Source organism: Ctenopharyngodon idella, chromosome 13 (genome assembly GCF_019924925.1).
Source record: "Ctenopharyngodon idella isolate HZGC_01 chromosome 13, HZGC01, whole genome shotgun sequence".
In the NCBI taxonomy this organism is placed as follows: domain Eukaryota; kingdom Metazoa; phylum Chordata; class Actinopteri; order Cypriniformes; family Xenocyprididae; genus Ctenopharyngodon; species Ctenopharyngodon idella.
This window is the reverse complement of record NC_067232.1, coordinates 17265036-17279342: the sequence shown is the minus strand read 5'-3', so window position 1 is coordinate 17279342 and position 14307 is coordinate 17265036. Positions and strand designations below refer to the sequence as shown.

At 37.8% G+C, this 14307-nt stretch overlaps 1 protein-coding gene and 1 long non-coding RNA gene across 2 annotated transcripts; both read left to right on the top strand.

Moving 5' to 3' along the window:
• Positions 1 to 948: 948 nt before the first annotated feature.
• Positions 949 to 3530, top strand: LOC127525339 (uncharacterized). Its single transcript, XR_007933309.1, has 5 exons — positions 949 to 1275; positions 1363 to 1392; positions 1550 to 1711; positions 2638 to 2742; positions 3079 to 3530. It is a non-coding gene; the product is annotated as an uncharacterized LOC127525339 (long non-coding RNA).
• A 631-nt stretch (positions 3531 to 4161) lies between these two features.
• snapc1b (small nuclear RNA activating complex, polypeptide 1b) lies at positions 4162 to 13957 on the top strand. The gene is made up of 10 exons (XM_051917830.1): positions 4162 to 4434; positions 4905 to 5064; positions 5682 to 5822; positions 9603 to 9710; positions 10097 to 10246; positions 12589 to 12633; positions 12805 to 12867; positions 13026 to 13161; positions 13242 to 13313; positions 13434 to 13957. The coding sequence occupies exons 1-10, from the start codon at positions 4304 to 4306 to the stop codon at positions 13487 to 13489; spliced, it is 1062 nt and encodes a 353-aa protein (XP_051773790.1). The 5' UTR covers positions 4162 to 4303; the 3' UTR covers positions 13490 to 13957.
• Positions 13958 to 14307: the final 350 nt, after the last annotated feature.

Here is a 14307-nt window from a genome sequence, read left to right as displayed (position 1 = left end):
TCTATGGGAGGAAAAGGCTTAACGTGTTATTAAACGCGTTGATATCATTCAGGACTCATCTGATTTTTTTGTTGGCCTACATAGTATACTTTATTAGTATGATGTTTAGTGAGTTTGGTCTGTTAATATCACTGTTTTAGTACATTAAGCCACGTTAAGCGTTTTAGAATGTCCCTTGGCGACGCTTGGCGTTATTTAGTTTCTCCCGATAGAGCCCCTTTCCTTTCGCTTCCTCATTATCCATTTCTTTCCAAGAAACTGCGGCGTATCGCAAAAATGCAAACAAATATCACGCTATTTCTCTCGGTCTCACTGTCAAAGTAACCATGGCAACGGATAGCGTATCCTGCTAATATGGCGACGCCTTCCCGAAATGCAACGCGAGTGAAAACGCTGTGACGCAACCTTCTCATTCTCTATAAACGGACTACAGCCAAAGTCCCTTTTGTTATTCTATAGTCTTTGCTACAGCACACCATGGTCGCGGCTCAACGTCACCACCACCAAGCTTCCTCAAACTTTATTTAAAAAACAACTTTATTTAAAAACATGCTTGCTGATTATGATCTGCGCTGTGTATGAATACTTATCCACTTTTTCATGAGAAATGCTGTCCAAATGTCCTGTTTGTCACGATGACGTCTAAAATCCCCGCCAAAGGAAGTAGTCCATTTAAGCAATTTGTTAGCAACCGCCATTTTTAAGACACAAGGTTTAAAAAAATCACAAGCGGGTTATAACTGGTGTGTTTTATGTCATAGATCAAAACGTGAAAATATTTAGAGGCTTTGTTAACCACAGACCTTATTTCAGGCGATTTAACAAAAACCCATTCAAAAAACCCATAGACTTTACAGCGATGGAACCGGAAGTCCTAAAAAGCTAACTCACTTCCAGGTTTTGCCTACAAAAACACGACATCCCTGAGGTACTCTATTATGGCAATTCTAGCATGGCGTGAACACACCTCTGAGCGTGTCTGTGAGGGATACCTGTATAAGGACGCGCGCCATGAGGCGCGCCAGAAAATACAACCGCAGAATGTTTCTAGTAATTCTAGTTTCTAATAATATGTAACTAATTTAGTGTTGATATATTTTTTAAATTTTGCGTGCTTTCACAAAAAACGAGTATCCTGGGGATGATGGAGGGGCACAGGAGGAATCTGGAGTTTCGTTTTCTGAAAAAAGGATACACCCAGAGGCTTTTAAACTCACCCTCTCACACATAAACAGTCAGTTCAAGAGCGTCCCAGTTGACTTAAGATGGATCCGTGTAAGTATCCTATACCTGCAGATACTGCAGAATTATTAAAATGTATCAAATCACAGTTATCCTAACCTATGTTTGTTTTCTTGTAAGGTACAATGATGGCAGCTGGTGCAGGAGCAGGTAAAGATATGCGGAATGTCGTTTTATTAGACAGAAGACATTATTTTAACTGTTAATTGTTGCAACACAAATGTTAATATCTGTTTTAAGTGGCTTTTAAATGTTTATCCATCTGAACCAGTTCGTTTTTACAAATATGCCACGTTTCCTCCTATAGCCGTAGCAGTTGTTGCAGCTCCTGCTGTTCTAGCAGCGGCCGGTTTCACCGCAGGTGGAATTGCTGCAGGTTCAATTGCCTCCACTTTGATGTCAGCTGCCGCCGTGGCTAACGGAGGAGGGGTCGCAGCTGGAGGCTTGGTAGCAACTCTTCAAGTCGCCGGTGAATATCTAGAAACCTCTGCGGTTGAACTCTGTGAATATCTTCTTTACTCCATGTGATTTAAGGGTTAATTTAATACATCTGTGTGTTAATGCATGGCAACAACACAATGATGTGTGAGTAGGCTAAATGAAGGTTTTTTACTTTTACCTAATCACTGATATTGGGCGATTAGTATACGAGCCCCGAATGTTTTTGTTGCGCATGTGCAAAACATTTCCACCCTGAATAATGACAATTATCTTATACTAATATTACAATACATGGCTTATTACCAACAGCATAACTTTATTTGATCGAAAAAAACTGACAGACCCTGAACTAATAAAACATAAAAATTTAGAACTAGCATATAGTTTGTTGGATTCCTTAAAAATGCAGTAAAAACGTGCAGTTTTGTAAAACGCTGTGAAAGCAAGTGCAAGCACCACAACAAACTTCTAGCCAATCAGCAGTAAGGGGTGTGTCTGTCCACTCATGATGGGAGAGGAGAGAGAGTCAGCTGAGAGATTTGAAGAAAGACTTTAGAAACAGATTGCTGAGAGACATTACAAAAGAGAAGAGGTCAGAGGAATATCACTTGGAAAAGAAGGCAAGAGCTTTAGGACCTGCGTTAATATTAGAAAAGCATTCCAGCGCTTGAGAGACTTAAGCAGGATAGCCTGAAAATGGAAGCAGAGGTTGCGTTGTTTCTGCTCCATATGTGAGTCTGAAAATACATTGAATATTTTCACTTCACATCTGTATCTTAATTTTTATAAAGACAATGTTTCATAGATTTGTAAAAGCAATCATTGCCATCTCCCTTTGTTATTTAGACATGCTGTTCAGCTAAAATACAACAAAAGCCTTCAATTAGTGATCCAATAACTTCAGCTAAATGCTCCTTTTGAATGACTGGTTCTGAAATCATTTTGTTTTATTAGGTGCAGCTGGAATCCCTATCGTAGCTAATGCTGTAATAGGTGCCATAGGGGCCACTGTGGGTGGTGCTATTGGTGGAACATTGATATGCAGTGCAGGAGCCGCAGGTGGATCCATAATTCTCTTTTTAGTATACTGAATAGTTATTATTATTTTTATTATTATGAATATTGATTCTTTTCCATCAGTATAAGTCCTGTATAACACTCCCCAAAAATGTGCTTTAACACATTTGTTTATCCAGCTATATAAATACAATGCTTTTATTATAGCAGCAGTACTGTCATCTATGTTTCATGTATTGTGAATTGCTATAGTAGCCCTGGAAACAGTGGATATGTGTACTACTATGTACTATGGTTGTGTAATCAAGGCCTACAATGTGTAATGATGAAAACTAATTATTGTTTTCGAAAATAAGTCCTGTTATGATTTGTCATTAGGTGCTGCAACAATCCCTGCCGCAGGCGAAGGCATTGTAGCCGCCGTGAGCGCAGCTGCCGGCTTAATTGCCAACTGCACTGGGTAACAGGATCACTGTGTCTGTGCTTTTGTGCCCCAACAGGCCCTTAACAATTTGACAGGTTTCTGTTCATGAAGTCAAATATAGCATTTAACTAATCCACAACCATAAACATATGCACTTACTATAATTACTTTTATTAATAGTAATAATGAAAAAAATCCATTTCTCTTTTCTTCCATTCTTCTATTTCACTTCTAATCTAGCTTATACTTCAAACTTGACATTGTACTATGAATATAGTTTGCTCTTATGACAAAATGCTTGTGGTGTTTGTATAAAAGGATCTGCTAAATGAGTAAATGTAATTATAACATAAATTAAACTATTTAAAACTTAAAAATAAATAAATATATTGTATTATAAAACCATGATGAGTCTGTGTCTTGTATTTTCTAAAACCAAGCAGTACAGCACAATGCTAGCTAGCAACATCAAGGTCTTTCTTCGATTCTCAGAGAATGCTTGAATACCTTGAATGCATTGTAAAAGTCATTTTAGATAAGAGTGTCTGCCATATGCATAAATGTAAATTTCAGAATGCTGACAGATTGGTTTGGGATGCCAACAGCTCTTTTTTTAATTTCTCCTGTAAATGCAAACAAGAAAGATGGAATTATATCTGAGAAAGGGAAAAGCTGCCAGTAACATATTGGATAGCAGTGCACAAGCACTTAGTCGTAGTGGATTTGTGGATGGAGAGTCAGTGTCAAATGCAACCCCCCAGTGTGTGCCCATCCGTTATGCCACTGCTTGAAAGGCATGCTCCACTGTTGCTTGTTGAGTTGTGCTTATTAGAAGGTAAAATATGGGGAAGTGTATGTTTCAGGAATGAGACAAATGCATGAGCATGAATGCTTATTTTTTCTGCTGGTATTTATAGACGGTTCTATAGAAACAAATAATAATCCTAGTACCCATGCGGGATATATAATGCGCACTAGGTGGCACTAAGGAACGATATTAGGCTGACAGCCGAAACACTAGGGGGCAGTAGGAAAATTTAGTCTTTTGAACGACATGTGAGCCTAAACGAGAAACTCAAGAAATGAGAGACATGAAAACATGAAACGCTTTTAACGCTTTTTATATGATTTTAAAACATGTAAACAGTTGAGTCTGTGTGGTCTTGACTAAAGGGGAGGATGGAACATTTCAGGGAACCTGTAAAAACAGACTGCGAGGAACTACTGGCTCGTTTTCAGGCGACCGAGTCAGTTCGGTACGAGCAGTTTCTAGAGATCTGGAGAGACATGAACTTCAGTAGCATCTTCTAGTGAGTTTGACGTGCATCTTTAAGATATGAAATCACTCACTTAGATGCCAGTGACAGTTTTATACGCATATTTTTAAAATTACCTTTCAAATGAGTTTATAATCATCACATGAGAAAAAGATATGTGTTACTAGGAGAGGCATTCATGCTTCTCCTGCAGAAGCTGCACACAGAAACCAGCCACCTCTCATATGTGTTTATTCTGTTGTATATTAATATTTTTATTGCGTATTTTTATATTCTATATTATTTTTTACTTCTACTGTATATTAAAATATTGTTTTATATTTATTGTATATTAAAATATTTCATTGTATATAATAAGTATCATCATTATTATTATCATTCTTTATTATTATTAATTAACATTACTGACATCTTTTTTTCACCCTTTATTGCTTTATTGCATATTGTAATGTAAAACAATCATCCCAGTAAAGAGAACTTGAAGATTTATTTCTTTTGTGCAGTGGTAAACCAGAACCATCTGAGAGAAGGCGCTTTGCTCGTCTGATCCTGTCTGTGGTGTCTCCATACTTCTTTCCTCCCTACACTTTCCAGATTAGAGTGGGGGGGCTTTATCTGCTGCACGGGCTCTTCAACTCACAACTCGTCACTCCCAGAGAGAAGGTGTGCTGTCGCTTAACATCTAATCATTCTTTGCCAGTCTTCAAACAGGTTGCTGTTTGTCTAAAGGCCAATTCACACTGCACCGACAGACGCCGACCAATGCGGACAATCACCAGATTACAGTATGTCACTTATCAGACAAGAGAAAACAAGGGCAGATTAATGGCAACAGACACCAACAGGAATAACACAATGATCTAACAAACACAATGAAGTGTCTGTTGGTCGCTGTCTGCCGGTGCAGTGTGAATTGGCCTTTAGTGTTTCTGTTTAGAATGGTTGTTTTCTGTTACTAGGGCCTGTAATTACTCACTTTCATGTAATTCCAAACATGTATGACTTTCTTTATTCTGTTTAATTTTTTTGTACTTAAAAAGTTTTATTTTGGATCACATTGGCTGTAATTGTTGGACAAAACAGTTCAACATTCTTCAAAATATTCTCTTTTGTGTTTTGAATAAGAAAGTCACATAGGTTTTGAAAGATATGACAGGGTGGGTAAATGATAATAGAATTTAGATCACTTTAAAAAAAATATTTTACACAAAAAATTATCATTTTAAATGATATTGTATGAATTGTTTTACCTGTATCTTTGTGCCTGTTCGTCTTTGCAGATCCGCATTTCTCTGAAGGACTGGGAGGATGTCATGCAGTTTCAGAGGGATGCAGTGAATGCTCAACATTATGATGTGGTTTATATCTTCAGAAAGCTCCTGTCAGATAAAGCTTTCTACTTCACGGCCATGCCAATACCAGTAGGTTATTAAGCTCAGTGCTCATGTATCTAAACTGGATGCAAGACACAGTGTTACAACCCTAAGCTGGAATACACTACACAACTTTTGCCCTATTTGCAGTCTGGACTCTGGTGGAGCTGACGCCAGTTACTGAAATTCAGAGCTAGTCTGCAGATTTTGGGCAGTCCGAGTTGACATATTGCACAGAAAATCGCGTAGTGTATGATTGGCGCAATATTTATTTTATATATATAAAAAAAAAAAAAAAATTAGCTTCAGAGTCAGACTATGGTTCTATCCAGCCTAAGGATATCAAAAATTTATATTTTGAGTGGATTTTACTAGCAATGTGAGACATATCTGTGTTAATATGTTGTGTTTTGGAGCAAATTGTGAGTCTGGTAGCGTGTGATCCTCAGTTGTTTAGTGTTTGATGCCTGGTTACGAATACCATGGATTTCAGATTAATGCAAAGTAACGCAACATAAGGTGATTTTCTTAGTAAAAATCAGATTTATTATATATATACAGGTGCTGGTCATATAATTAGAATATCGTGAAAAAGTTCATTTTTTTATTGTAAATTATTTTAAAAAATGAAACTTTCATATATTCTAGATTCCCTACATGTAAAGTAAAACATTTCAAAAGGTTTTTTTTTTTAAATTTGTTGATTAGAGCGTACAGCTAATGAAAGTCCAAAATCCAGTATCTCAAAATATTAGAATATTTACATTTGAGTTTCATTAAATGACCATCCCTACAGTATAAATTCCGGGTATCTTTTGTTCTTTGAAACCACACTAATGGGGAAGACTGCTGACTTGGCAATGGTCCAGGAGACAATCATTGACACCCTCCACAAAGAGAGTAAGTCACAGAAGGTCATTACTGAATGGGGTGGCTGTTTACAGAGTGATGTATCAAAGCATATTAAATGCAAAGTTGACTGGAAGGAAGAAATTGGGTAGGCAAAGGTGCACAAGCAACAGGGATGACCGCAAGCTTGAGAATACTGTCAAGTAAAGCCGATTCAAACACTTGGGAGAGCTTCACAATGAGTAGAATGAAGCCGGAGTCAGCACATCAAGAGTCACCACACTCAGACATCTTCAGGAAAAGGACTACCAAGCCACTTCTGAACCAGAGACAACGTCAGAAGCATCTTACCTGGGCTAAGGAGAAAAAGAACTGGACAGTGAACAGTGGTCGAAAGTCCTCTTTTCAGATAAAAGTAAATTTTGCATTTCATGCTGAAATCATGGTCCCAGAGTCTGAAGGAAGACTGGAGAGGCACAGAATCCAAGCTGCTTGAAGTCTAGTGTGAAGTTTCTGAAGTCAATAATGATTTGGGGGGGCCGTGACGTCTGCTGGTGTTGGTCCATTGTGTTTTATCAAGTGCAAAGTCAATGCAGCCATCTTCCAGGAGATTTTGGAGCACTTTATGCTTCCATCTGCTGACAAGCTTTATGGAGATGCTGATTTCCTTTTCCAGCAGGACTTTAGCACCTGCCCACAGTGCAAAAACCACTTCCAAGTGGTTTGCTGACCATGATATTGCTGTGCTTTATTGGCCAGCCAACATGCCTGACCTGAATCTATGGGATATTTTCAAGAGAAAGATGAGAAACAGTCGATCCAACAATATACAGATGATCTGAAGGCTCAATAGTGCCTCAGCAGTGCCACAGGCTGATCACTTCCATGCCACACTTCACTGATGCTGTAATTTGTGCTAGGAGCAAGTCATTTGCTGTAATATGTCCTGCCGATCAAGTATTGAGTGCACAAAAGAACATACTTTAAAGAACTTGAACTTTTCTGTTTTGCAAATCCATTTTTTGATTGATCTTAGGAAATATTCTAATATTTTGAAATACTGGATTTTGGACTTTCATGAGCTGTTCGCTCTAATCAACAAATTTAAAAAAAAAAACCTTTTGAAATGTTTTACTTTACATGTAGGGAATCTAGAATATATGAAAGTTTCATTTTTAAAAATAATTTATAATAAAAAAATGAACTTTTTGATGATATTCTAATTATATGACCAGCACCTGTGTATATATATATACACATACAGTGGGTACGGAAAGTATTCAGACCCCCTTAAGTTCATTTTTTTTCCTCATTAATGTACACACAGCACCCCATATTGACAGAAAAACACAGAATTGTTGACATTTTTGCAGATTTATTAAAAAAGAAAAACTGAAATATCACACGGTCCTAAGTATTCAGACCCTTTGCTCAGTATTTAGTAGAAGCACCCTTTTGATCTAATACAGCCATGAGTCTTTTTGGGAAAGATGCAACAAGTTTTTCACACCTGGATTTGGGGATCCTCTGCCATTCCTCCTTGCAGATCCTCTCCAGTTCTGTCAGGTTGGATGGTAAACGTTGGTGGACAGCCATTTTTAGGTCTCTCCAGAGATGCTCAATTGGGTTTAAGTCAGGGCTCTGGCTGGGCCATTCAAGAACAGTCACGGAGTTGTTGTGAAGCCACTCCTTCGTTATTTTAGCTGTGTGCTTAGGGTCATTGTCTTGTTGGAAGGTAAACCTTCGGCCCAGTCTGAGGTCCTGAGCACTCTGGAGAAGGTTTTCATCCAGGATATCCCTGTACTTGGCCGCATTCATCTTTTCCTCAATTGCAACCAGTCGTCCTGTCCCTGCAGCTGAAAAACACCCCCACAGCATGATGCTGCCACCACCATGCTTCACTGTTGGGACTGTATTGGACAGGTGATGAGCAGTGCCTGGTTTTCTCCACACATACCGCTTAGAATTAAGGCCAAAAAGTTCTATCTTGGTCTCATCAGACCAGAGAATCTTATTTCTCACCATCTTGGAGTCTTTCAGGTGTTTTTTCATATGTCTTGCACTGAGGAGAGGCTTCCGTCGGGCCACTCTGCCATAAAGCCCCGACTGGTGGAGGGCTGCAGTGATGGTTGACTTTCTACAACTTTCTCCCATCTCCTGACTGCATCTCTGGAGCTCAGCCACAGTGATCTTTGGGTTCTTCTTTACCTCTCTCACCAAGGCTCTTCTCCCCCGATAGCTCAGTTTGGCCAGCTCTAGAAAGGGTTCTGGTCGTCCCAAACGTCTTCCATTTAAGGATTATGGAGGCCACTGTGCTCTTAGGAACCTTAAGTGCAGCAAAAAATTTTTTTGTAACCTTGGCCAGATCTGTGCCTTGCCACAATTCTGTCTCTGAGCTCTTCAGGCAGTTCCTTTGACCTCATGATTCTCATTTGCTCTGACATGCACTGTGAGCTGTAAGGTCTTATATAGACAGGTGTGTGGCTTTCCTAATCAAGTCCAATCAGTATAATCAAACACAGCTGGACTCAAATGAAGGTGTAGAACCATCTCAAGGATGATCAGAAGAAATGGACAGCACCTGAGTTAAATATATGAGTGTCACAGCAAAGGGTCTGAATACTTAGGACCATGTGATATTTCAGTTTTTCTTTTTCAATAAATCTGCAAAAATGTCAACAATTCTGTATTTTCTGTCAATATGGGGTGCTGTGTGTACATTAATGAGGAAAAAAAATGAACTTAAATGATTTTAGCAAATGGTTGCAATATAACAAAGAGTGAAAAATTTAAGGGGGTCTGAATACTTTCCGTACCCACTGTATATATTCTTTTTTATATATTTATATATATATATATATATATATATATTTATATAAAAAATACTTTTTTTTCGGTTTGGTGTCACAGATCCCTCTTAGTTTTTCAAATTCTCCCTTTCAACCACTTTACAACGTTACTCATTGTGCATGTTTACAGCTCTTTTATAGGGAAAAGAAGGAAGATGGAAGGAAGATGAAAATCTGTGAAGAGTTTGTTGATCCGTCATCACGTCCTCAGGAACTCGTCACCACAGATGTGCTAGAGGTGAGTCACCACAGCAACATCTCCTCCAGCATTTTTGTTTTGTTTAAATATATTTTTGAAATTGTGAAGGCTTGTTCTAACTGTTCTATGACATTTATACTCAATGCTAAACTTGAGTCAGCTTTAACAGTGTTGCTGTCTTGGCCATGTCACTGCTCAGTCAAAGATATGAATTAAATATTGATCTTACTGAATTTTACCTATAACAATTTAACAATAACAGTTACATTTTCAGGGTCATTCCATAGAAACTGCATCTAATTTGTGATTTCCAAAAGTTTTTAAATGCAAATTGGTTTTCTTTGACAGCTGAAAAGTGTGAGTTGCTTGTGAATGGGAAGACTGTTTTGGTTAACAATTTCATGTGTATTTTTTCCGGAACTCAGGAAATTGCAAATATCCACGAGCATTATGAGGGTCTAAAGAAAGCTATTTTCGCTGAGCCAGACCCAAACCTGGATCTTATCCAAAAAAACCTGGTTCCCAAACTAAACGGTGCCATCCTCACCTATTCCAGTTGGCAGTGGAACCGTACGGTAAGTATACTTGTGTATAGGAGTGTTACATTATTTTTATTTTTTTAAAGAAATTAATATTTTAATTTAGCAAGGATTCAGTAAATTGCTCAAAAGTGACAGTAGACTTTTATAATGTAACAAAACATTTCTATTTCCAATAAATGCTATTGTTTTAAGCTTTCTATTCATCACAGAATCCTGAAAAAAATGTATCACGGTTTCCACAAACTGTTTAATGTTTAATTTTGAGCAGCAAATCAGCATATTATAATGATTTCTGAAGGATCATGTGACACTGAAGACTGGAGTAATGATGCTGAAAATCCAGAAAAGTTGGGACATTTTGTAAAATGCATTTAAATCAATAATCTGTCATTTTTTTTTTTTTTTTTTTTTAATTCTATTTAACCTTTAACTGACAAAAGTACAACAAAAAAAATAGATTTTCAATGTTTTCTCTGACCAACTTAATTGTATTTTGTAAATATAAACAAATTTTGATTTTGATGGCTGCAACACTCCAAAAAAGTTGGTACAGATGTATGTTTACCACTGTGTCACATCACCTTTTCTTTTAATTACACTTTTAATCATTTGGGAATTGAGGATATTTGCAAGTGGAATTTTTGCCCAGTCTTGCCTAATACAAAACAGCTGCTCAACAGTTCATGCTTATCATTGTCTGATTCTTCTTTTCATGATGGGCCATACATTTTCAATGCCTCATTTCCACTGAGCACTACGGTACAGTACAGTTCAGTACGGTACTCAATTTTTCCACCGTCAGAAGTTGTGAATGGTACCCTAATTCCGAACCGTACCACTTTTTTGGGACCCTTCCGTTGGGGTACCTAGCACAGTAGTCCGGTACTAAAGGGTGGAGCTAGGCTCACTGCAGAATGTTTAATAAAGTTGTGAACAAGATCTTCTGTATGTACTTTATTGTTGTTTACTGTGTCGCTGTCTTCTTTGCGCAAGAATGACGTTCATCGCTACTTTCCGGCATATGCCACGCCTATCAAGTAAGGGTACTGGTGGCGGTGGAAACGCAAGCCGGATCAGAGTTTACCATCCCGAATTGTACTGAACTGTCCTGTACCACTTGGTGGAAATGAGTCATAAGAGACAGATCTGGACTGCAGGTGTAGAGTGTCTTGCTTCCCAGGAAAGATGTCATCTTGATGGCAGTATAAGTCTCTGTACAATCCCAGTATACGCCTCCATGTCAATGGTACCTTCACACATATGCAAGTCATCCATACCGTTTGCATTGATGCCCCCCATACCATGACAGATGTTTGCTTTTGCACCTGTCGCTGATGAATGTCTAGATGGTCCCTTTCATCTTTGGGACTGAAAACTTTGTCCATTTTCCACAAAAAACAAGCTGAAAGGTGGACTCATCTGACCACAGCACATATTTCCACTGTCATTTAGACCATCTGAGATGAGCTCGGGCCCAGAGAACTTGCTGGCATCTCTGCATTGAACAGATGTGTAGCTTTCTCCTTGAGTAACAGAGATTCGAGTTGCATTTCTTGATGCAGCGGCAGACTGTTAAGTGACAACAGTTTTCCAAAGTATTCCTGAGGCCGTGTGGCTATATTTAACACAGAAGCATGATGGATTCTCATGCAGTGCTGTCTGAGGGCTTTCTCTGGATTCCCTTAATCTAGTTAATGATATTATGTTTGGCACATGGTGAAAGACCAATTCTTTGCAATCTTGCATTGAGAAATGTGATTTTTGAATTGTTTGACAGTTCTCTCATGAATTTTGGTGAGTTTTCAGTGGATGCTCCTTTTATACCCAATCACGACACACCTATTACCAGTTCACCTGCTAATTGTGGACTGTTTCAGAGCAGTTTATCTTGGGTATTCTATAATCTTTTGCTTCTGTTCCCTTTTTTGGAGTGTGTTGCAGCCATCAAAATCAAAATTTGTTTATACTTACAAAATACAATTAAGTTGGTCAGTGAAAACATTGGAAAACTTTTCTTTGTACTTTTTTCAGTTAAAAAAAAAAAAAGGTTCAAGAGAATTAACAAATCACAGATTCTTGATTTTATTGCATTTTGCAAAATGTCCCAACTTTTCTGGAAATGGGGTTGTATATATATTAACATAAAGGTGTTAGGGGGGGAAAAAAGAGGTTATTTCATATTATTATTAATATATGCAGCCTTGATTATACTAATTAAAGATACTTGATAAAGATAGAAGATAATTTTAAAAATTCTTAGCGACCCAAACATTTGAATTGTAGCTTATAACTACATTAATGATGGCTTTTAATCCTGAATATTTTTATAGAATGTATATGTGTGTGAAAACAATATATGTCTTGTTTGTTTTCAGGAATCTGAACAGCAGGATGGTGGAGAGGGACCTTCAAATCAAGAAGTAAGAGATTTAAGTTAAAAATTCATATTCATATCTGTCTCTGTAATATTACATAGTGCTTCATTCCCTACTGCAGCAGTGCAGTCATCTTGTGATGTTGCAGTACCGCTGTTTTTCCAGAGGGGTGTGTTATTCTGTGTTTTTAACTGTGTTTATTTTTTCTGCCCAAAGAGCTCCCGAAGAGCCCAACTGTTAGCGTCGATCAAATCCAGATCATATGGACAAGTTCTGGAGGTAAATATAGGCATTATAAGAGACTGGTCAGATTATTTGTTAAGATTGTACATAATAACCTGAACACATAAGATAAGCAAACAATTTACATTAGTAATGAAGACAATCAGCATAAGACTGTATTGTAAACGCACAGTTTTCCATAATTTCTGTGTTAGGCCTCCAAGTCTCGACGTCACAGACAGACACAGTTGGTCCCAGCATCTGGAGCAGAGTTTTCACAAAAGGTCACCCCAAAAAAGAAGCGAAAACCGTCACTTAAAACGCGCACTCAATACCGCTTCAACACTCAGGGTAAATCCTCCCCACCCAAATAAACTCACCAATTTATGTTTTGTTTGCATTGACTGATTATCGCCATTTCTGTATGCTAGGAAATGAGAGTGAGGGGTTGAATGTGACCCGGGTGTGGTGTATGAGTGCAGTGAAAGAAGAGAAGGCACCAGGTAAGCAAACAGATGGGCTTAGGTCATGTTGACCAATCAGAGTGGGTCATAAGATCATGCTAGCCATTTAGAGTGAAAGAGGAGTCTGTTTAATGCAGGAAGTTTGTTTTAATTCCCCAGAAAAAAGGAAGAAAAAATTCAACTGGAACCCTGAGAAGAGCAGCAATCTCACTTAGCATTAAGCACCACCGTCTGGACGGACTGTGATTGGCGGGCCGCCCAGTGTTAAAAGCTATTGTGATTTTTTTTTTTTTTTGCCTCAAGATCCAGTTTCATTTGATTTGTTTCATGTAATTTTAAACTTTGCTGTTCTTGGGTTAAAAGTTCACATTTTACATGTTTTTTTAAGGCTGCTCTTTATATGATTTTATTTTGTATTTTAATATTTGGCCTCAGAATACATTTCATGTTTGTGAAAAAAACTGACATTTTTATATGAATAATTATTGTTTTTAAATTGACATGTTCATGAGTAGCTAGTTACAATGTTTAGTTTTTTTGTGAAGTATATTTTGTTGTTTTATATGATGTTAACGATTTTTTGATAATTCAAAATCTGTTTGGCTCGCTCTGTTTTTCCGTTTGTCTTTAATTCAGTCCAATTTCTGTTGTATTTGTGCCAGATAATACATCTTTTATATGCATGTGGTCTAGTTCTTTCTAACCTGAAGGTTTTATTGATGTTCTCATTCGGCTGCTTGATTTAATCAATATCCTTTATCACTTCCAATCCCAGCGTTTCTATGCCTTGCTCATTCATGCCTCAGCCGAAGTGTGGAATCGCCTGATGATTTATGTCTGCAGCGTAGTCAGGATTGATATACAGTAGTTCGCACCTAATAGGCCGTAGCTTTTAAGACTAATTCAATAAATCTGAATCATAGTGCCTGATTGCACATAAAGATGAAATTTATTTCTCTCTATGCATGCTGGGGATATGAAACACATCAGTAATGGAGGGTCAGGGTCTCTATGCACACTGCCTGCTAAATTT